This window comes from Corylus avellana, chromosome 11 (genome assembly GCF_965113065.1).
Source record: "Corylus avellana chromosome 11, dhCorAvel1.hap1.2, whole genome shotgun sequence".
NCBI lineage: Eukaryota > Viridiplantae > Streptophyta > Magnoliopsida > Fagales > Betulaceae > Corylus > Corylus avellana.
In genome coordinates, this window is record NC_142500.1 from 12007497 (window position 1) to 12031317 (window position 23821).

The 23821-nt window shown below is 34.6% G+C and overlaps 1 protein-coding gene across 5 annotated transcripts; it reads right to left on the minus strand.

The window, feature by feature from the left end:
- Positions 1 to 306: 306 nt before the first annotated feature.
- On the minus strand, positions 307 to 23172 carry LOC132165852 (uncharacterized). Of its 5 annotated transcripts, none has more exons than XM_059576541.2 (6): positions 22685 to 23172; positions 22006 to 22149; positions 21785 to 21928; positions 15783 to 15857; positions 1036 to 3036; positions 307 to 855 (listed from the first exon to the last, which is right to left on the minus strand). In XM_059576541.2, the coding sequence occupies exons 1-6, from the start codon at positions 23154 to 23156 to the stop codon at positions 503 to 505; spliced, it is 3189 nt and encodes a 1062-aa protein (XP_059432524.2). In that variant the 5' UTR covers positions 23157 to 23172; the 3' UTR covers positions 307 to 502. The 5 variants fall into 5 exon arrangements, with proteins under 5 accessions (XP_059432524.2, XP_088367989.1, XP_059432523.2 ...); XM_088511863.1 differs by having other exon boundaries at positions 15783 to 15854; positions 22307 to 23172; XM_059576540.2 differs by having other exon boundaries at positions 22307 to 23172.
- Between the last annotated feature and the right edge of the window lie 649 nt (positions 23173 to 23821).

The window sequence follows — 23821 nt, forward strand, 5'->3', positions numbered from 1 at the left end:
TAAATCTTGTGAAGCTTCACAGATGTTGTATTGAAAAGGATCAATTATTGTTGGAGTATCAGTACATCAAAAATAATAGCCTTGCTTGTGCTCTATTTGGTGTTTATTATGCCAGTTTGTTTAGCCATGGATACTACAAAAAATAAAAGGATATGAACAATTCTTTTCTTGATTTTCTGGTTTGGCAGTTCTATGGATAATATATACATACAATGATACATATATAAGGAACACCAAAATTAAAATGCCACAATTGCTATCATATGTATCCCAAGAGCAAATTCTGTTGCCTTCAACAGTACTTTGAGACAAACATAGAATACCCATTTGAGGCTAATTATAGGTCACTAAAATCATTATAGCAGTTATAAATGTTACTATTATTATCTACCATAACAAAGCAATGGCTATAAACAGATATCTTTAGGGGAGTCTTAATACTGTAATATTATTTCTAAAGCACAGACTTGAAAGAGCTATAAACAAACTTGATGCTCTTATACTAGCTTCCTTCACTATCTTGTAGAAACTTCAATTTTATCTTGTTGAGTGTGATTAAAATATTTTTTGCATTAACTCTCTGTTCAGGTAACTCTGCACAGCAATGCAATGCCAAACCCATTATGGATGATATGCAATCATCTATGAAAGCATAAGCTTCTGCGGTTCTCAACAAATTGGCATCAACCACATTGCTTATTGAAAGGGGTGAAGATTCCTCTACCCAGTGCTTCAAGCTCATTTCTCCAGCAAACATGTCATCTGTCGGTTTCTTTCTTGTGAAAGTTTCCATCAGCAAAATACCATAACTATACACGTCACCTCTTGTAGAAACAATCCCTTCCGACCCATACTCTATTTGTGAAATAACAACTAATCATGAGAACATACTTATGTATTGCACAATAGTGAATGAAAAAATTCCAAACATATAAAGTGCTAAAGTTAATATTCTGCCAAAAGGCTATGGTTATTCGTGTATGCATGAGTAGAATGATAGGCATGCAAGTTTTAGTTGAAGGCTAAGAACATTACCTGGTGCCATATAACCAATTGTAGCGAGAGTCATGGTTCGTATCAAAGAATCCCCATCACCTAACAGCTTGGCAATGCCAAAATCAGTGACATGTGCAACCATATCTTCATCTAATAAGATATTGCTGGGCTTCAAATCACAATGAAGAATAGGTGTTGAATAACCAAAATGAAGGTATTCCAATGCCGACGCGACATCAATCATTATATTTAGTCTTTGTAAGGTACTCAGACAACGGTCTTGGGAATACAACCACTTCTCAAGGTTCCCATTCGGCATGTATTCCAATACAAAAGCTTTGAAGTCCATGTTACTACATGTGCTAATGATTTTGACAAGATTCCGATGACGAATTTTGCGTAGTACCCCACACTCTGTATCAAAACTCTTGAATGCCCCTTCTACTACCAAGTTAAAAACTTTTATTGCAACAATCATTCCATTAGAGAGTGTCCCTTGGTATACCGATCCAAAACTCCCTTTACCAAGTAAGTTGCTTGTATTGAACCCTTCTGTTGCTTGTAAAAGTTCTTGTTGTGAAAATCTTCTCCATGTACTTAGTGGTAATGAGTTTTCTTCCACAGGAATTTTCAAATTCCTTTTTTGGCATCTTAGCCACACTAATACAAGAGCAATTACAAGCACTATTAACCCAATAGTTGGCAATGCATACTTTAGTATATGCGCAACTGCAGTCTTTTTTGGTCGAGAAACACCTTTACATGGAGAAACTTGCAGGCGTGGAGCACCACAAAGTCCAACATTTGACATAAATGATGCAGCAGAGAAGTGTACAAATGGTCCTCCTATAGGAATTTTTCCTTGTAGTCTATTGAAAGAGACATTTAGATATTTGAGCTGTGAAAGTGCTTCTAAGGACTTAGGAATCTCTCCGGATAAATTGTTACTGGAAAGATCTAAGAATTCCAAGCTTACCAATGTACCAAAAGATTTAGGAATTGAGCCTCCTAATCGATTGTTGGCCAATGAGAGATTAGCTATATCTTTGAGGCCACCCATTGTTGTTGGGATGTGACCAGATATTTGATTTCTTGATAACTCTAATACTCTCAAGACCTTCAAATTTCCAATCTCAAATGAGAGAGGACCACTAAGAGAATTTGATGAGAGGTCGACCTCCAAGATATATGTAAGGCTCCACAAGCTCAAGGGAATCATGGAAGTTAATTGGTTAGATTCTAGGTGAAGATCTCTTAGAGAAGTTAGATTATTTACACACGCAGGAATAAGTCCAGAAAGCTCATTATCACCTAAATACAACTCAAACAAGTGCTCTAAATGACAAAGACTTGATGGGATGGAACCTTCTAGTCTATTATTATCAAGATAGAGAGTTTGAAGCTTGTGCAATCTTCCTACTGTAGTTGGAATAGGTCCAGCCAATTCGTTGAAATCTATGGACAAGGTTATCAAGTTGCTTAAATTGCCTATATCTCTAGGAAAGGTTCCCTTGATGTTGCAATCATTAATGTAAAGTTGTTCAAGAGAAGTAGAGAGATTTCCAATGGAACTAGGAAGGTTGTCATTCAGTGGATTACCGGACAAATCTAAAAGTCTTAGATATGCCAAATTTGACAATGAAGAGAAAAAGCTGAATTCTGGAGTAGAAGATTCAATAGTCAAATTATTTCCTTCTAAGTTGAGAACTTGGAGGAGCCTTAAATTACCAAGTGATCTAGGAATTATGCCTGAGAGCGAGTTGTCGTCCAAATCTAGTTTAGTGAGTTGTGAAGCATTGGAGATAGAGCTGGGTATTGTTCCACTCAATTTGTTTTCCTCAAGAACCAAATGCTGAAGATTTGGAAGGAATAGGCCTACATCTGATGGAAGATGACCTGAGAGGTTATTGTAATACATATAAATTTTTTGCATTGTTGAGATATTAAAGAGCTCAAATGGAATTGGACCAGTGAAGTTGTTTTCATCAATAGCAAATATCTCAAGGTTTTGTAGATTACCAATTTTACTTGGTATTGCACCTGCCACAATATGAACAACCATATACATTATTATTCAAAACAAAACTAATGTGCTTTAAATGAATCAGACATACAAGTGAACAAATGTATAATAAACTAACCAAAACTTCAAATTAAGACATAATTAATAAATAAGCCACTAAGGCATGAGAATTTCTTTCCCTTTCATAACTGTCCAAAATGCTTTGTGTTAAGTGCCAAAATATTCATTTTTTTAGCCCTTAACTTCCATGTTTTAATCATTTAGTTTTAGTTAATTCATGCAATTTTACTTCTTTTTTGTATTTTCTTTGTTTTATAGGTTTTTGGAAGAAAAGAAAGCGTTTCTAGAAAAGTTCCAAGCTTAAAGGGCAAATTGGGAAGACCTAGAAGATGTGGTTAAGCTTAGCCAATCATGGTTAAGTTTAATCAAATAAAGGAAAGGATCAAATCGAAATTTCTCAATTTGGAGTCAAAATCGGATTGGATTCAAAATTGGATTCTGCATACCTCTTGGTATTTTGACCATAATTTTCAGCTCAAATATCAGATTGAGCTAATTCAAGCGGCATTGAAAATCTAACTCAAAATGCTACAAATAATTGTGAAATAGCATTTTCCCAATTCGGAGCATCGCAATGCCAAAATCGCCCCGCAAGATGGGACCGCAATTCTGGGCGAATCCTATTCCGATTTGGATTTAGGTTTTTTTTATCCTAATTGGACTTGGACTTAAATCTCCGAAATTCCTAGGATTACTAGGGCTTCTACGACTCTCCTAAGCCCTATAAATAGACCTCTAAGCCTCACAATTCAATTGACAATTGAGGAGACAATTGGAAGGAGACAACTTTGGGAAGAGGATTGGAGGCTACTTCTAGGAGCGGTTTTCAGTACTTTCTTTACCTTTTTTTTTTATTTTAATTATGTGTAACTAACTCTTTAGAAGGGCTAGATTGAATCCCTAATTATGCTTATTTAATATTTGAATATTGGTGCCTTTGTAATGGTCATGTTGTGATATTTAACTTGATTAATTCATGTTTTCATGAATTCCTCATATGTATGTGACTGACCATTATATTCATGTGGTGTGGACTAGTTAGTTAAATCAATTTGGATGACCGAGTCCTGTGTTTAACATAAGTAACAAAAGTAATCCACACCGGGTTCTTGGGTTAATCAACCTGGGGAACCAAGAGTATACACCCATGCCATAAGCCTCATGTGTTTGTCGATTTCCACAGAATATATGCTTTCCTAAAGAACAACTTAGTATACACCCATGCTAAATCCTTTCGGAAAGAAAAGAATTAGAGTATACACTCATGCCTAACTCGTTGCTTAGGAAAATCTATAGCTTAAAGAGTATACACCCATTCCGTTAGGTTGACAAACATTAGATAGATATAACATGATCAAAGCATTGGCATATTATTATATTATCTAAGTATGATTAGTGGTGGATATCAAAGCCCTACCTTTAGCTTTTCATTTATCTTAAATATCTTTTTATTTCTTTTTCACAATATCAATTCATTGACAAGTTGATATTTTTAATTAATTCTAAATAAAATCACAATCTCCGTGGGATCAACCTCGTACTTACTGCACTATACTATTGTTTTGATCTCGTGCACTTACGAATTAAAACGTACTAAATATTATCTATTAATTTAGGTAGTATTTGGCACAACAAGTTTTTGGTGCTGTTGCCGGAGATTGTTTAATTTTGTTTAGAATTTTTTTTCCTTTAATTTATTTTTGTTTTAAAATTTTTCTGTTTTTTATAGTCTTTCCGCAGTTTCTGTGCCTCTGGAGGTGCGATCGATTGCCCAACCATGGCGATCGATCACACCTCACAGTGTGATCAATCGCACATCCAGAGAGCAACACAATTATTGCACTAATTATAGATCTAATTTTTTTCTTTTGTTTCATGTAGGGCCAACCGAGTCTGCAAATTAGTAAGTTTTTATTTTTAATTCTGTTTTTATTTCCCTTTTAATTTTAACTTCTTTTGTTATTTTATTTTTAATTTCACATATGCGGGGAGGCATTACGATGCCCCATGGACCATTTTATTTATGCCACGACCCTTATCACCATGTTAGAGAATGCCCTTCAATAAGACAAATTTCTAACAAAATTTTTGGGCATAAGAACACAACGTATTCTAGACTGGGGAACGGCTGCTATTTTGATTCCTGTAACCCAACATGGAGTCAACAGTCAAATCTCTCATAGCAAGCTCAAGCTCCCAAAATTCATGCTCAACAATCTCATGGACTGCAACATCACTCATTTCAGCAATTCTATGATCATGCATATTCCTCTCAATCAGCTCCACAACAGCAATGTTAGGCTGAACCACCTTCTTTTATAGATATGGTAAATACATTGATTGAGACTACACAGCAAGCATCTAGGAAGGTGAAGACCTACTTCAAACCAAAAGGCAATAGTCTCAAAGAAGAAGAAGCATATCAAGAGGAGCTATCTTCCACCTATTAGCCTCTACAATATCAAGAAGAGGAGCCATCTCCCATATATGATCATTTGGACTCTTCTCCACATCAATAATATCAAGAAGAACCACCTCCTCCGAAAAGGTCCGCCTTACAAGAAGCAGTTGCTGCCTTAGAAAAATAGTGTGCTGACTTTACAAAACATACAGCAGCTCTTCTTAGCCGCATGGAGGAAAGAGAGCAATCATTTGAATGGATAAAGGCCCACCTCAAGCAAAAATCAAATACATTTAAAGAGGAGGAAGAAGAAGAGTGTCAACGTCAGTTGAATGCCAATCCTAATGAGCATTACATGGAGAAAGAATGCACCTACTATCATGCATAAGCTGTCACACTAAGAAGTGAAGAGGTGGTTAAAAATCTAGTGGAAGAGGGAAAGGAGGAGCAAACTGAGGTTCTAGAAGAGCTACATCAGGAAAAAGAAGAAAGCACTAAGATTTTTTCACCATTAGCTCTTATTCCTGAAACACCAAGAGGCCAAGAGAGAAGTCTATTAGAGCTACCACATGAGCAAATTGAGGACATCAAGATAGAGAAGCTTCCTGAGTTTTCTTCTTACTATATTCCAGTTCATGATTCCCCACCGGATGAGCAACTGTTTGAGAAAACTCAGAGTGGTCTTCCCCAATCTAGAAACACCCGGAATCACCTTGCAGTAGAAAAGATTCATTCTCTTTGGTGCAAGAGAAGGAAAGATTGGTGCTTCAAGTTTAAAGTACCACTGTCTGGCTGAATACGTTAAACTTAGCGCTCATTGGAAGCACCTCATAGCATATCCTTTTGTTTTGTTGTTCGTTTTATTTTGTCTGACTTATATTTTGTTTGTGTTTTATTTTACTTTGGTGTTTTACTGTTTCAAGTCTTTTGTCATGTTTTTACATTCTGTTACTGCGATCGATTGTAACCTGCATGCGATCGAGCGCAAGTCTCCACTTGTGGTTTCATTGCATTCTGTCAGTGCGATCGCGCACACCATGTCTGTGTTCGAGCGCACCTCACCCACACTTCCACCAGCACACCACCACTCTTCCTCACTTCCACCGGCCCTCAACCACCATCACCGCACCGCATCTACACTTGCACGGCCCCATTCTCCCCTGCAGCTACCACCATCATCGCATATCACACACACATCACCCCATAGTTTATCCTGTCATTTTACTTTTGTGTGTTTCCTAACTTTTGTTTATCTTTAGTTGTTTTGTTTCCTTTTACTTGTTTTTGTGTTTTCTTATTTTGCAGGGAAAAGTGTGCTTCGATTCAAGTTTGGGGGTGTGCTATGAGCCATGCTTTGCAAGACGATGTCGTCCATCTCCCGGGTACACTCTTTCCTTAATTTAGACACATTGAAGACAATGTGTTATTTAAGTTTGGGGGTATGAGCACACATGTTGTTCACACACACTTTGTCCCAATTTCATGTTATTTGTTTTGTGTGTTTATTTGAAAAAATAAAAAAATAAAAAAATAAAAAATAATAAATTCCCAGTTTTATTTTATTTTTATTTATGAAAAATCAAAAAGAAAAAAATATATGCATGTTCATGTTTGTCTTAAAATTTTGGTTGATCTTAAAAATTGTGATTTAATTTCATTGGTGAGCTTAAAATTTTGAACACATGATCTAATAATTGAGTTTTTCAGTTTGGTTACTTGCTTAGGATAATTGAGAATTCATATGTTTGATCTGATCTTACACAAGCACATTAGCACATAATTTGTGGGGTATGACATGAAAGTTTAATGTGTGTGTTTCTATGTCTTAAGTGAAACTGGACGATTTATTAGATGGATACCTTGGCATATATATTTAAAAAAAAAAAAAAAAAAAAAAAAAAAAAAGTGAAATAAATGATCATTGATAGCTTTTCACTGAGTAACTGGACCTCTTGCCTCAAAGCATTGAGTGTTCACGTCAAATGGTGAAAATTTTGGATTTGATCAATGTCAAGGTTAGTTTGGTTTTGTAGTTTTTTTGACTCGAGTTAGTAGGTTCTTAGGGGTGTCTATACACCTAATGCCTTAAAATCATCTGGTTTAGGAGTCATTGACTTAACACTCGCTACATGGGTCAATTAAAAAGCTTAAGGGAACCAAACATTGCACAACCTGACCAAAGAAAAGAAAAAAAAAATGTCATTGTTGTTCATTCTAATAGGGAATTCAATGAATTTTGAGATATGAAGACATTACATGTTGGAAAGAATTGGAAGCCTTATAATTTTGTGCTAGTTCACCTTACACTGTTTTCAAACTTGTGATGTTTTAGCATGTCCTTTGTAAGTAATTGCACTTTGAGATTCCAATTCATTGTGAAGATGGAGTTCATCTTTTTAAGCTTGCTAATGAATGAAAATCATGATCTTGAAGTGATGCTTTAATTTTTGGAATAACATGAACTATGCATGGTGTTTGTGGGTAACATTTCTGAAAAAACCCTCACGAGATTTCACTCGTCCTCTAGGAAATTCCTAGAGGTTTAAAAGGCTTGTTGTATATGCTAAATGCAATCGTACATTCCATGAAAGATGGATTTATCTTTTTATTCTCTGTTTTTAATTTTGTCTTTAGTTTTGTATTGCTAAGGGACTAGCAATATGTAAGTTTGGGGGTGTGTTAAGTGCCAAAATATTCATATTTTTAGCCCTTAACTTACATGTTTTAATCCTTTAGTTTTAGTTAATTCATGCTATTTTACTTCATTTTTGTATTTTCTTTGTTTTATAGGTTTTTGAAAAAAAGAAAGCATTTATGGAAAAGTTCCAAGCTTAAAGGGCAAATTGGGAAGACCTAGAAAATGTGGCTAAGCTTAGCCAATCATGGTTAAGTTTAATCAAATAAAGGAATGGATCAAATCGGAATTTCTTAATTTGGAGTCAAAATCGGATTGGATTCAAAATTGGATTCTGCATACTTCTCGGCATTTTGACCATAATTTCAGCTCAAATATTCGATTGAGGTGATTCAAGCGGCATTGGAAAGCTAACTCAAAATGATACAAATCATTATGACATAGCATTTTCCCAATTCGGAGCGCCGCAATGCCAAAATCGCCCCGTAAGATGGGACCACAATTTTGGGCGAATCCTATTCCGATTTGGACTTAGGTTTTCTTTATCATAATTGGACTTGGACTTAAATCTCCGAAATTCCTAGGATTACTAGGGCTTCTAAGACTCTCCTAAGCCCTATAAATAGACTTTTAAGCCTCACAATTCAATAGACAATGGAGGAGACAATTGGAAGGAGACAACTTTGGAGAGAGGATTGCAGGCTATTTCTAGGAGCGGTTTTCGGTTCTTTCTTTACCTTTTCTTTTTATTTTAATTATGTGTAACTAACTCTTTTGGAGGGCTAGATTGAATCCCTAATTATGCTTATTTAATATTTCAATATTGGTACCTTTGTAATGATCATGTTGTGATATTTAACTTGATTAATTCCTGTTTTCATGAATTCCTCATATATATGTGACTGGCCATTATATTCATGTGGTATAGACTTGTTAGTTAAATCAATTTCGATGACCGAGTCCTGGGTTTAACATAAGTAACAAAAGTAATCCACACCAGGTTCTTGGGTTAATCAACATGGGGAACCGGGAATATACACCCATGCCCTAGGCCTCATGTGTTTGTCGATTTTCACAGAATATATGATTTCCTAAAGAACAACTTAGTATACACCCATGCTAAATCCTTTAGAAAAGAAAAGAGTTAGAGTATACGCCCATGCCTAACTCGTTGCTTAGGAAAATCTATAGCTTAAAGAGTATACACCCATGCCCTTAGGTTGAGAAACATTAGATAGATATAACATGATCAAAGGATTGGCATATTGTTATATTATCTAAGTATGATTAGTGGTGGATATCAAAGCCCTACCTTTAGCTTTTCATTTATCTTAAATATCTTTTTATTTCTTTTCACAATATCAATTCAGTGACAAGTTGATATTTTTAATTAATTCTAAATAAAATCACAATCTCCGTGGGATCGACCTCGTACTTGCTGCACTATACTATTGTTTTGATCTTATGCACTTGCGAGTTAAAACGTACTAAATATTATCTATTAATTTAGGTAGTATTTGGCACAACACTTTGTAAATGAATATTTGTTTTTTGGTCCATTAGATATATTGTTCTGTTTTGGACTTAAAAAACTAACAATTTTTGGTGTTTTTGGAGAGCCTTGACCATATTGCCCTTGTCCCTGTACAAGAACCCTTGGACCAAAACCACATGAAATCTGGTTCTAGCGACCCCCTCCGACACGGAGGGCACTAGTGAGCTCCGGTTCCTTTTCCCATAGCAGTGGCATTGGCCGCATAAGGTGAGCGTCGGCGGCTTGATGAGGACCGCCTATGGCTCAAAGAAGTGGCAGCCCGTGGGTAATGGAGCCAAAGCTCCGTGTCGTCAGCAGCATTTGAGAGGAGGAAGCCCCTTATAGGGCCGCCTGTGATGGACAGAAACGGCCGCCCATATAGGCTACCGATATTTTGGCAGGAACGACAGCTGCGCACCGGGGCTGACCAAAAAAAAAAAAAAACCTGTGGCAGCCCACGGGGGCTGCCTGTCGTCTAGTCAAAGCGCCAGTCCTTGGTGGCCGGCGCATGAGGTAGAGCGGCGGCGGCGCATGAGGAATGTGAAGGGGTGGCTGCGGCGACGAATGGGAAAGGGCAAGGCGGCGGCGGTGCAAGGGGCTAGGGTTTCAGGTTGGGAGTTAAGTTTTTTTCGGGTTAGGGTTTTATTTTCTGGGTAAGGTTTCTATCCCATATAGAACCGGGTCTACTGTTTTGGACCACTGGGAATGGGTTTATTTTAACCCAAGCCCGATACAGATTAAAAAAAAAAAAAAAAGGTTTATTAAGTGGGCTAACCCGATTGGGCCAACCCAATACAAAAACTAAAGGCTGACCTAATAAGGAAGCCCGACTAACCCATCCTGTTAAAAAAAAAAAAAAAAAAAAAAAAAGGAAAGTGATTTGGGCTCAGTGGGTTTAGAACTTGGGCTCTCGAGGTAAAATACCCTAAGACACTCTTAGACCATTAGGCCATGCATTTTTATATGCTTTTATATAGAAATGGAATATATGTTATTATTTAAATTGTTTAGCATTGAAATTATTTCTTTAATGAATGAACTTAAGATTAAATCTATTCCTTTTATTTATATTATTTAAATATAAATTGTTTGATGCCTAGACCTAAGAATAATTAACTAAGCCACATATGTTGGTAAATGTTTATGGTACTATCCAAAATTGCAATGTCTAGGAAAGTTCTGGCAAGGAAAAATCATGGGATTTAAGTGTGCCATTGTGTGCCCCCTCACTTAACTGGAAACAATCCGGTTGTACTTTGAAAAAATACTATTTACCCACTTCCATGTTGGTTTGGTACGGAGAATTTAACATTGAAAAATAAAATTTCTCTTAGGCCCATAGGTATGGAGAATTTTATTTATTAATGTTAAATTTATTAGTCCTATTAATAAAGAGTAAATTTAATGCGTGATGTAACCTTTGCTCACAGGTAGCTTGAAATTTACTATTAAATTAGCATTGGTTAATTTAAATAAAGTTATTTCATAGCATTTAAGTATATTATTTTCTTTGGTCATTTATGTATTCCTAATGCTTTAATTATTAGTATTTTATGTTCTAATAATTCTAGTGGTAATTTTTCCTGATTGAAAAGAAAATGTGCTTTTCACTTTGGGGTGTTTGGAGACTGAATTGACGTTTCGTGTGGACGAATCACCTTCTCCACAGAATCAAGTACGCCACATGAGATTATTAAATACCAACAATTGTAGTGATTTAAATCGCTTAACTTTCAACGTTCATGAAATCTCATGTTAAGGAAAGCATTAGGATTTTATTCCTTAATGTTTTAGGGCCAAAGAAAGGTCGTTGAGGAACATTTAGTGAGTTCTAACAAGGCTTGGGCCAACACCCTATTAGAAAAGCTTTAATGGAAAACCTTTTATAGTTTCAAAATGTACCTAAGCACATTATGGAAATGAAGGACACAACGGATCATATTAAAGTCCCTAAAGGTTGAGTTTTTGAGTCATTCTTGGTCTATTTTATTTTAAATTCTCTCTTCTAAATATGATATTTTTTCAAATATCTTGTGGCACACATAAGGATAATTGGTCAATAAAGATCATGTGTGTTCAAGAAGATTAGAGATTAAGACATGAAAATTCAAAAGTTAGTCATGTTAAGGGAAAGACCTTGATAGGCAATCATGTCCAATAGTTAAGGAATGAGAACAAGGTGCCAACAAAGTGTTTTGGTAATTAAGATACTTGTTTCTCTTATAATAAGGAAAATTATAGGCATATAAAGAATGATTGCATAAAGTATCATAACTGACTTGAAATAAAGGTAATCTCATACATCTACTATGTTATGGATATCTTTTATTGACTTCCCTAAATACTGTGTGGATTGAATTTGGCTTAGCGATCCACGTTATCAAATAATGCAGGGTTTTCTAAATAATACTTGTTTACAATTGTTGAGACCTATAGATTAATTTTAAAAATTCAGTTATGTTATTAATAATATTTTATATATTCCACAATTTTTAGAAATTTAGTTTCTATTTTAGTTTATTAAATCAAGTTTGAACATTTTTTTAGGTGGAATATTAAATTGATGGTCTATTTAAAATTAATCTAGATCCCAATTTTTGAAAATTAATCTCTGCATATAAATGTTGACACAAAGCAGAGTCTAGCTTGAATGAGAAAATCCTCTATGTTATGGCATTGGAGAATGGAATATATCTCTATGAAAAATAAAAGGTCAATAAATGATAGAGTTTTTTACAACTCTTGAATTTTACTATCTTTGGTATTTATGTAGACTGCATTAAGGAAAGGCATACCAACTATATCAATAAAGCTGCCAACAAAAGGGTTTTTGAGATTTTTGAGATCATGTACAAGTGTAGACCTTTTCCATACTTCTTGCCTAAGTGGTTAGAGACATCCTATCTATTTCGGCAATAACCATATAAGGTTTATGTATCTCTATCTTCTAAATCATAAGGTTGGCGCATTAAATGCTTTCAATACCTATAAGGTAGAACTAGAGAAACAAAACAAAAGGAAGTCAAGATCGTAAGATTTGATAGAGGCAGACAGTATTATAGTAGGTATACGAAAAGAGGGACATGAAAGGTAATACTAATATTCTACTCTCCTAATGGAGTCAAGCCTTGAAAACCGATGTGTATACATTTAACTAGGTTCCGTTTAGGGTTGTCCCTAAGACACCTAAATTAAGGAATGAATGGAACCGAGTTCAAATTGTTTACACATATGGGGTTGTCCTACTAAAGTGAGGATTTATAATTCACACCTGAGGAAATTAGATTCAAGGACAACTAGAGAAATTTTATAGGCTATGTAGTAAACTCCAAGGAGTTTAGTTTTTATTGTCCTTCATTCAATCCTAGAATTGTTGAGTCTAGATATGAAAACTTTCTAGGAGGATGCTGAACTTAGTGAGAATGCTTATCCTCAAAGGATTGAATTAGATGAAGCATGAGAGTTGACTGGAGATCCTTCATATGAAGGGTGGTTGATAGTGGTTAGGAAAAATCACATTGATTATCTTGAATCACAATCGCTTTCAGAACAGCCAACTCATGAGGAACAAGTTCAAAATGAACCTACTCAGACTTTGCCAAATGTGAAGGAAATAGGATTAAGAAGATCCAATAGAATAAGGTAACCAACAATCCCTAGTGATTATGTTGTATATTTCTAGGAGTTTGATTTTTATGTCGGACATAAGGACGATCTAAAAATTGTTTTCACAAAGCCATGAGTGGTGATAACTTCACATTGAGTTTTAATGTCATGAAAGAGGAGATGAAATCCTTGGCTAAAATTCAAGTCTACTATCTTGTTAACTTACCAAAGGGAGTTGTAGCCATAGGTTGCAAATGGGTTTACAAAAACCTAAAATGATGCTTCTAGGTAATGTTGATGATATAAAGCTAGACTTGTAGCCAATGATCTTACTCAAAAGGAAGACATTGATTATCATGGTATGAGTGGCTCATATTGATTTAGAGCTATATGAAAAAGACGTGAAAAATAATTTTCCTAAATGAGGATCTTAAGGAGGAGGTGTACATAATACAACTTAAAGGTTTTATTGATAACAGTGAGAAAGCTTGCAAATTAAGGATATCTATTAATGGGCTAAGATAGGCCTCTCATTACTGGTATATAATATTTTACAAGGTTATTGCCTCACATGGTTTTATTGAGAATCTTGTTAATCATTGTATATACCTTAAGGTCAGTGGGAGTAAAGTTACTTTTTTTTTAGTCCTATGTATAGATAATATTTGGCTTGGAAGCAGCAATTTAGGTTTGCTACATTAAGTTCCTCTCACTAAACTTTGAAAATGAAGGATTTTGGTGAAACCTCTTATGTCATTGACATAGAGATTCACAGAGATAGAAATTAAAGAATATTAAGACTATCTCTAAAGACCTACATTGAAAAGTTTTGGGAGAAATTCAGAATGAAGAACTATGATTCTTCAGTAACACCTATTATTAAGGGGGATAAATTCAGTACAGATCAATGTCCCAAAATGTATTGGAACTAGAGCAGATGAAATATATTCCATATGTATGCATAGGTCTACATTAGACCTGACATTGAAATAGCAGTTGGACTATTGGGTCAATGGAGAGCTGCCAATATAGTATTGTGGAATATGCAATGAACCAACAACTACAACTTAACCTAAAGATACACTTACCATTTGGTGGTGTTTATTCAGGTTTGATTTTTGCTAAATGTGTTAATAGTATAGAATCAACTTCAGTATATATATTTTCTTATTGTTAAAAGGCTATATACTAAAGATGTAGTAAGTAGACTACAATTGCTACATCTACCATGAAAGCAAAAGTCATTACATGCTGTGAATTTGTTACACATACATTATGGTTGAGACATTTTTGTTAAAGGTCTCAAGACTGTCGATTTTGTAGTTAGACCCATAAAGATCTTCTGAGTTAATTCTACTACAGTTATCTTTTCTAAGAATAAACTGAGTGGAAGCAGAAGTATGTATATCGACATAAAATATCTCAAAGAGAACATTAAGTAACATGAAGTGTCTATTGAACATATATGTATTGAATTAATGATTGCGGATCCCATGACTAAAAGTTTACCGGTAAAGAAATATAAAGTCATGTAGAATATATGAGACTTATTAATTCATTTGTGCTTAGTTTCTCTTTAATTGGTCTACGGACATAAAGTTATAAATATTTTTGTGCACATATATTATGGTTATCCGTGGGGATAAAATAAAGTTGGACCTGAATGGCTTATATGAAGTCTATTCATAAAGTACATCATCCATAAAGTACTCATTTAGGGAGGTATTACACATTGTGGTACATGGAAGGGACGACTTATCATAGAAACGAACACCAAAAAGAATTTATGTGTCATAAGGGCCAAGTGGGAGAAATATAAGAAATTTCATTTAAGGTATGTCCCTTATGTCACATATATTTATTGTAATTATAAAGTATATATAATTACAGTGTTTAGTGATTTATTCCAATTAAAGATTATTTTGTGAAATCAAATATTTTGAATTAAATTGTTAATTTGATTCTTGTGGAAACAAATATTTGAATTCATTATTGCTTTTATTTTGTGGAATCAAATAATCTGAATTGATTATTGATTTGCTTTTTATTCCTTGATGGGAGGAATAAATAAGGTAACAGATTTGATTGAGGGTCCCTGACCTACTTATAAATAAGGCATGTGTATTTCATCACTTTGCACGGTATTGCATTAGTAGGCATAGGTCAGAAGAACCTCTCTCTATATTTTTTGTTCTTCTAGTTTCCTGGATTCTCTGTTGCTGAGGAGTCTTCTTCACTTCGCTTGAGCAAAGCAATGGCCGGAGGTGCTTACATAATTAAATTATTTTCGCTGATAATTTATATTGTTAATTAACATTTAATTATATATAGAATTATTACAAACTATCCACTCGAATTTCCTATTTTCTCGTAGTTCTTTAAATCTTTTTGTTTCTTGGTATGTTATGGACGAATTATTTTGTACTTTCAATTGAAAGGTACCCAATCTGAGGCAATAAAAAGGCATATATGCTAGGTCAATGATGTCGTTCATATAATCGATAAACTAAAACAGGATCAAACATACCTCCAAAGTTGTTTTCAGAAAGGTATAACACTCTGAGCATGGTTAAGTTTTCAATTTTCCAAGGCACTACTCCTCCTGTGAATATAAAACAATTATCATTAGAAACAAATATTAAAGTTTGTTTATCCATGAAAGGGCTAACAAGAACACTAAACAAACCCTCCAAATTTGTTATACCCAAGGAATAAATTGGTAAGCATGGTTAAAGTTCCAAATTTTCGGAGGTACTCTACCTATAAAACTATAGCCCACAATGATAAATATTGCAATTGTTTACACTTTAAAAAAGTGGATGGAATTAGTTTGCCATGAAACTGGTTATAAGACACATCAAGCCATTGTAATTTAGGAAGATGAATTAACCTATTTTCTAGGAGATCACCAGACAACTTATTAGTGTAGAGACCAATGACTTGTATTGAAGACATGTTGAAGATAATGGAGGGCATCGGCTGAGAAAGTATTTTTTCTATGAGACAAATTTCTCAATAGGTGGATATGTTGAAGATAGAGGAAGGTATGGAGCCTAAAAGTTTGTTATATTCAAGATTTATTATTTGCAACAAAGATATTTTAGATAGAGAAACCGTTACCATTTAGGGACTGTTGGGGAGTTAAATGGCTAGGGTGTTTTACTTGGAGTGCATTAATATACATATTTGAATTAATATACATATTTGAACGTCAATCTAGCCAAAAAAAACCTAAGCTAATGTTTCCAAAGGGTAGCTCTCGGTTGTGTATCACGTCTCATGAAGTGGAGATCACTAGTTTAAATCTCTCATCTCCCTTCTCTTGTGTGAACATATCCCACAAAAAAAAAAAAAACACAAAAAACTAAACTAATAAACTTGAATTCACTTGCGTATTTTAACAACATTCATAAGTGTATTCATAATAGATGAGATTTTGAAAGCCAGGAGTATTATGGGTTGATTTGAGCGTTGACGTTATTGACCTCAATGGAAAGGACGAAAAGAACAGTCTAATTACTTAAAAAAAAAATGAGAGAGACCCAATCATACAATCTAAGGTGGTCATCATTCTAAGATCTTTCCATAAAAGTCACCTCCATTAAAAGGAGGAATTAGCATTCTAAGTTCGGGACAATTTTTTTTTTTTTTTTTTTTTTTTTAAACGATATTTAGAAGAAAAAAGCTAGGGAAGACATTGGGGAAATGAAGGTAAAAAACAAAAAGCATTGAAAAGTAGTGCCTTGTCAATAATCAGTAATCGGTCGGTTGATGGGTCCTTGGCAACTACGTAAAAGCCTTGATTTGATACATTCTATTATCACAAGAAATTATATCAAAAAGTACTCCCTTTTTTTGCTTAGAAAAAAAAATATACATACCTCCTATTTTTAGAAGACAAAAAACGATTATCAAATATATAATCTAATTTCTTGATAATACAAATCATCTCTTTAAAAGAACTTGCAAAAATGCTTAGATTTTTTAAGTAATTTTGAACTTGTATTAGCTCCATTTTTTATCCAATGGCGGTAAGAAACTTTTTCTTCGTTTTTTTTTTTTTTTTTAAGTAGAAACTATCAGAATCATATAATAAAGTATTCAAATCATTACTTTACTCATAACATGCCATGTCCAAAGTTGTCCACTTGTCATGATATCCTAGTTAGTATAGCTATTCCACATCCTTTCTTTTTACAATTTAGGGGTGAAAAGACGGTTATAATTAATAGTTATTCACTAAAACAACTAACCGCAATCGCTTAGGCAATTATTAAATAGGAGAAAACTTATATTAACCGTTAACCGCTTTTTAAAAGGAAAAAAGAAGAAAAAAAATTAGAAAAACCAAAATGACTTCGTTTCTACGGTAATACCCTATTTTCTAGAGTTTTATACTTTTACACCATCTTAGGCGGTTAGCAATTTTTTCTAACTGCGTTCAAAAGAGATTAGGTGACTAGCAATTAGCAGTTAGGTTAATAATTGCCCACTATTTTAGGCATACTTTACATAATTTTGATTGGATTCCTCATTCAAAATAGAAGTCAATGAGATATTTAAATATAAAATTAACGTCATTAGCAAAACATTGATATGACTAGGAATGCTTTTCTCGCTATTCATTTATGCATCACAACTACAAAGTTCAATTTTGTCTTTTCCTTCTCTATTTTCTATTTTGTAAATGTTAAAAATATTTTATATTATTCTCTAGGTTTATTTTTTACCTTAATCTGTCTAGGGTTTATTGCTTATCACTCATAACCTCTCTATATATAGAGGCCTCTGCAATATCATTATCAATATAATATAAACCACTCCAATATATTCAATACTATATTTAACATGCTATCAGGAGCCAATAAACGTCTATGACGTTTCCTAGCGCTCCCTCCGGTGACCTCCCTTTACCGGTCGTCTGTGTGCTGCCAAGCGGTCTTCTGCTAAAAATCTCTTCCACGCCTTCACCGCAACCTCATTTGGGAAAATTTATCTTAGATTCATGCTTGTGAGGTACAGATCTACAGATCTATGGAAGATCCTCGGCCATTCACCTTCCCACACGCCTCCACCCGCCTTCGACAGTTCCTGCACGCGCCACACGTGCTGCCACCGTCACTCCTTTTGGCCAAATAACCACCAAAAGTGATGTGTTGGCCCCAAAATGGTGGATATGTGCAATTTCAGTCCATTCCAGAATTGCAGGTGCCCCTAGGAAAAACTACTAGTGATCCCACGCGCCACACGCGTTGCCACAATCCTTTTTGGAGCTACATGCTCCTCTCCAGAAGACATATTAGACGCCACCAAGTACAAATCCGAAGAGATTTGGACTGTCCAAGCTTTCACTCTCACACGCGCCACCAAAAGTATTTGTCTTCTGTCTCAAGCGCCAGCATCCTCTCTAATCGCCTCTACGTGCCGCCATAGCCGTAACAGAGCTACACGCTTCACTCTAGATGACAAATCAAATGCCTCCAAGTCCAGATCTGAAGAGATCTTAGCCGTCCAAGCTTCCATGCGCCCTCATGAGCCTCTAGAAGATTCTGCTCGTCATCACACGCCGGCAGCATCTCCTACTTGAGTCCACACACTGGCAACATTCTAGCACATGTGATCCACGTGTCTCACGCGCTTAGCGCGTGCACCATACGCACCAGACACTTCTTCTCTTTCCCTTCTACCACATGTCATTCAGAGAGCTAACCACATCAGCCCTAGATCCATGTCAGCCCTAGCCACGTTAGTTGGCATTCCAACCCGGCCCAAAACTGGTTTCTAACCGGGTCATCAGGTTCAAATCGGATCTCCAACCTAGTTTAGCCGAGTAGGCTAACCAGGTCAATCTATCCAACCTAGTCCAAAGTAGTCAACCCAGTTCACCGGGTTAGGCCCAGGTCACTTCTTTCCGGATCAGACCATATTCAATGATCCATGGATTTTGGCCAACTTTGGTCCATGTAACCGGCCCAATTGATTCAAGTTTCATCCAAGCTCAAGCCCAAATTTTGCGTCCAATTCTTCTCAACTAGGCTTCAGCCCAAGCCCAAGGGCCTTCATTGCTGCTCCGCCTCTGGCCGCTGTCAACTTCCTTCAGCAGCCACATTTTGGCCACCACTCCGGTGACCAAAACAAAAAATCATAATTTCTTTTTCTTTTCCCAAACTCAAGCTTGCATCTTGAGTTTGAGGAGGAATGTTATAATATTTTATATTATTCTCTAGGTTTATTCGCTACCTTAATCAGTCTAGGATTTCTTGCTTATCACTCATAGCATCTATATATATAAAGGCCTCTGTAATATCATTATCAATATAATATAAAAGAGATGTAGTCTATTATATGATTATGCTCTCTCTCTCCTTCTTCTGCTCCAATATATTCAACAATATATTTAACATTAAACATGCAAATCCTTAAGTACATATATAGCCTTATAGCCTTGACATATGAATCCACACACACCAGTAGATCAAGAGCAACACTATTTCTCACCCCATCACCCTGAATTCCACGTGGTGGGGGTGACAAATAAAATTACTCATAGACTAATATGTTTTTGGTGTATTTATTGAAGCGAAAAGGTTTCACATCAAACAAAACATTTCTCAAATGCCAAATTTCTACTAACTAAAATTACGAGCAAAATTTTGTGATTAATACAAATCATCGATTTGTTACTGAAAACTATGGAGAGAGTTAATTACATTTTTGTGTTTTCGCTTTTCTCTTCATCTATTTTTTTTTTTTTGAGAAATAATTTTGAGATAAAGACATAAGTTGTTAATTAGTCACGATTTGTCTTAAACTAATCAAATACTAGTCTATGAGAAGTATTATCAATTTAACGTGCTTTTTTTAAGACAATGTATATAATTTTTGCGACTCGTCTTGAATCATGCAAAATGCATAAAAAAGGTAGTGACAGTACTGGCATTTTTAATTGTTTGAAGCAGGTTCGAGAAGGCAATCTTCAATGGCCATGGCAATTGCTAAAATAACATGGATCCCTAACAACTAATAGCTAATGAGCCCTCGTATGCTTTCTTTTTGTCCTAGATAATGAAAATAATTATATTATTATTATTTGGTTCTTTTATTGTATAGCTTATCATTATTATAATTCTTTAGTTCTCTCAAGTAATAGCTTATCATATATGTAAGTGTTGATGTAATATTTTCAATAAAATAATTCCTTTCACTTTTTCTTTTTAAATTTTTTTTATCATACATTGAGGTTAGTTTCAATAATGTCTCTTGTGAATATCTGGCTGAATGTAACTTGTAGTTATTAATAGAAAGCCAAGGGCAAGTACCAAACATAACTATTCTATACATGTGCAAAGAAACGAAACACAATCTGAGCCTTTAGTTGAAGCAGCATGCCAGCATACATGTAAAGACTTTTTGACTTTATTTATTTATTTTCCTAATTAAAAGTGTAGGAGGAGGTGATCAACTGTGGCTACTTTACTTGGGACTTGCCATTGTAACACTTATTTGCTAGTAATTGCTCAAGAAATGTTTAGACAGCGAAAAACCGCAGGCGTTCCCTTAAGACCAATTGAGTAATCTTTTTTTTGTTGCACTGCTAGCTTGATTTGGTCATGCAAGCAACTACATTAGAAAATCCCATCCCACATATTTGACTATTAGCCAATCAATACTAGCATGTTTAAAATTACCTTAGAAAGCTTAAAAAGTAGTTTTAGTACTTAAAAAGCTTGCCAAACAAAAAGATTGTTTGTTTGGTATCCAAAAGTATTTCTTTAACTTTTTTACTTTAAAAATGACCAATTTTTTTTTTTTTTAGAAAAGCTTAAAACAAAGTTTTTTCTAAAAAGTTATTTTTGGCAATCTCTATTTCTCAACGCAATCCCAAGCACACTCTAAGAACCTTTTGAAATTACATTAAGGAACTTAAAATTACATTTAGTACACAAAAAGTTTTGCAAAGCAAAAATAGGTCTGTTTGACCGAAAAAAAAAAACACTAAAAGATGCCAAAACATACTTTTGGAAAAAGCTTCAAAATAAAGGTTTTTTTATTTATTATTATTTATTTTTTTTTTTTAAAGAGCTATTTCTTAATATAAAAGCTTTATTTCTTAACATATTCTCAAACAGGGTTTGCGAGTGAATCAGGAGTGCGACTCTTCTAACCCAATGGATAGCATTCTAGCAAAAGTAAATCACACTATGCTTGTTAAAATGTTTTGGGTTATTTTTTGTTCTTTGTTTTAAAAAAGTGTTTTGATATGGTACAAATGTAAAGCCAATTTTTTGTTTTTATTAGTTTTTTATGTTTGGATTGTTTGTTAATATTTTTGTTTTGAAAACATTACTATCCACTAGAATTATTATTTATTTTTTTTTATTTTTTTTCAAAGTTCCTTTCATCCTTTTGTTTTCTTGAATGTTGTGTACAATTATTTTGTGCTTTCAATTATAAGGTACCCAATCCAAAATGTGCTGAGTAAATGATGACATCCAAATAATCAATCATCTAAAATAGGACTAAACATACCTCCAAAGTTGTTGTTGCCAAGGTATAACTCTCTGAGCATGGTTAAGTTTCCAATTTCTAGAGGTACTATTCCTGTGAATCTATTAAGTGACATTGATAACATTTGCAGTTGTTTGCACTTAAACAAAGTAGATGGGATTGTACCTATAAAAGAGTTATAATTTAGAAACAAATATCAAAGTTCCCTAAGCAACTAAAGACTTAAAGAACGCTAAACATACCTTCAAAGTTGTTTCTGACAAGGTATAAATCTGTGAGCATGGTTAAGTTCCCAATTTCCGAAGGTATACTTCCCGTGAATCTATTATCTGACAATGTTAAAATTTGCAGTTGTTTGCAATTGAACAAAGTCGGTGGAATAGTACCTGTAAAACAATTACCAACAGAAACAAATATTAAAGTTCTATTCTCCACGAAAGGCTAAATGAAAACTGAACAAACCTTCAAATTTATTATCGCTAAGGTATAACTTGGTAACAATGGTTAAGTTCTCAATTTTTGGCGGTAGTCTATGGTCTCTACCTGTGAAATTATTAGCCCCAAAAGATAAATATTGCAGTTGTTTGCACTTGAACAAAGTTGATGGGAGTTGGCCATAAAACTGATTAAGAGACACAGCAAGCACTTGTAAGTTGGGAAGATGATTAAACATGTCTTCTGGGAGTGCACCAGACAATTCATTAGAGTCAAGGACTATGATTTGCAGTGATGACATACTGGACATAATGGAGGGCATTGGACCAGAAAGCATGTTTTCTACGAGATAAATTTCTTGCAAAGTGGATATGTTAAAGATGCAGGAAGGTATGGAGCCCAAGAGCTTGTTATATCCAAGACTCATTATTTCCAATGAAGATATGTTAGACAAAGATGGTGGAATACCACCTATGAAATTGTTACCAGCTAGAGAAAAAAATTGAAGTTTGGATAACAGCCCCATCCATGATGGGATTTCTCCGCTGAAGTCATTGAATGCAAAAGATAAGTATCGCAACCGGTAAAGACGAGTAAACTCATTGGGCAGAGAACCATGAAAACTGTTGTTTCTGACATTTAGATTAATAAGAAATGAAAGGTTTCCCATGTGTGGAGGAATGGTGCCTATGAGACCCATGTAAGAAATGTTTAAGGCTGTGACTCGATGATGATGAAAACCACAAGTGACACCGATCCAAGTACAAACAGAGGTGCCAGTAGACCAGTTGTTTGCCAAAACATTGTGAGGATCATAAGAAATTTGAGCCTTTAAGGCAAGAAGAGCAGATTGATCACTGGCAATGTTGGGAACAATTGCAAAAGCTAAACTTGCTATGTAAGATTGTAGCATAAAAAGTGCCATACAAAGAGAGGATAGGAAACAAATTCTCGCCATGAAGAGTGTGTGCTGGTTGAGGTTCTGGGGATTTGTGTGATCAATTCTAGTGAGATTGATATATGAGGAGATTGTAGCATAAAAAACAAAACGGAAAAATTATGGGATTTTTGGAAAAAGAGGGTGGGGTCAATAAATAAACCGATTTTTAATTAAAAAAAATTAAACATGATGACAGCTATACCTTTTTTTTTTATATTTTTTTTTAGTTGTTCGCATAAGAGAAAGGAGAAAAATTTAAACTAATAACCTACACTTTATTAAACATAATCTCAATCAATTAAACTACTTTCTAAAAACAACAATAAAAAAGCTATACTATTTAATTAGGATGTATGATGAACTAGTCCAATCAGTCAGCAGGGAGAATATTTGACGGAAGAAGTAGTCACACACCACTAATGTGTGCTTTCCACAACGAGAGGTGGAATGTGGGGCCCCCGTACTAGAAAGGCCCCACCACTAATGTGCTGCAAATATAATCAAATTCATTTCTTCAAACTGTACTGGTAATAATTTATGGGATAAAAGTCGTCAAATTCATTTCAACAGAAAAAAATAATAATAATAAATTAAATTAAATTATATATATGAAAAAAATTAAAAAAAAAAAAAAAAAACATTCTGTATGAAAGTTATCATTTGTGCACTACTCATTTGCCAAC

Coding starts and splice junctions, on each gene's coding strand:
- LOC132165852 (XM_059576540.2), bottom strand. CDS start 23,156: ATGGCGAGAATTTGTTTCCTATCCTCTCTTTGTATGGCACTTTTTATG. Junction 22,150..22,306: donor TGGGGCTAATAATTTCACAG/GTAGAGACCATA, acceptor ATTGTTTTACAG/GTACTATTCCACCGACTTTG. Junction 3,037..15,782: donor TTCTGAAAACAACTTTGGAG/GTATGTTTGATC, acceptor ATATTGTGGCAG/GTGCAATACCAAGTAAAATT.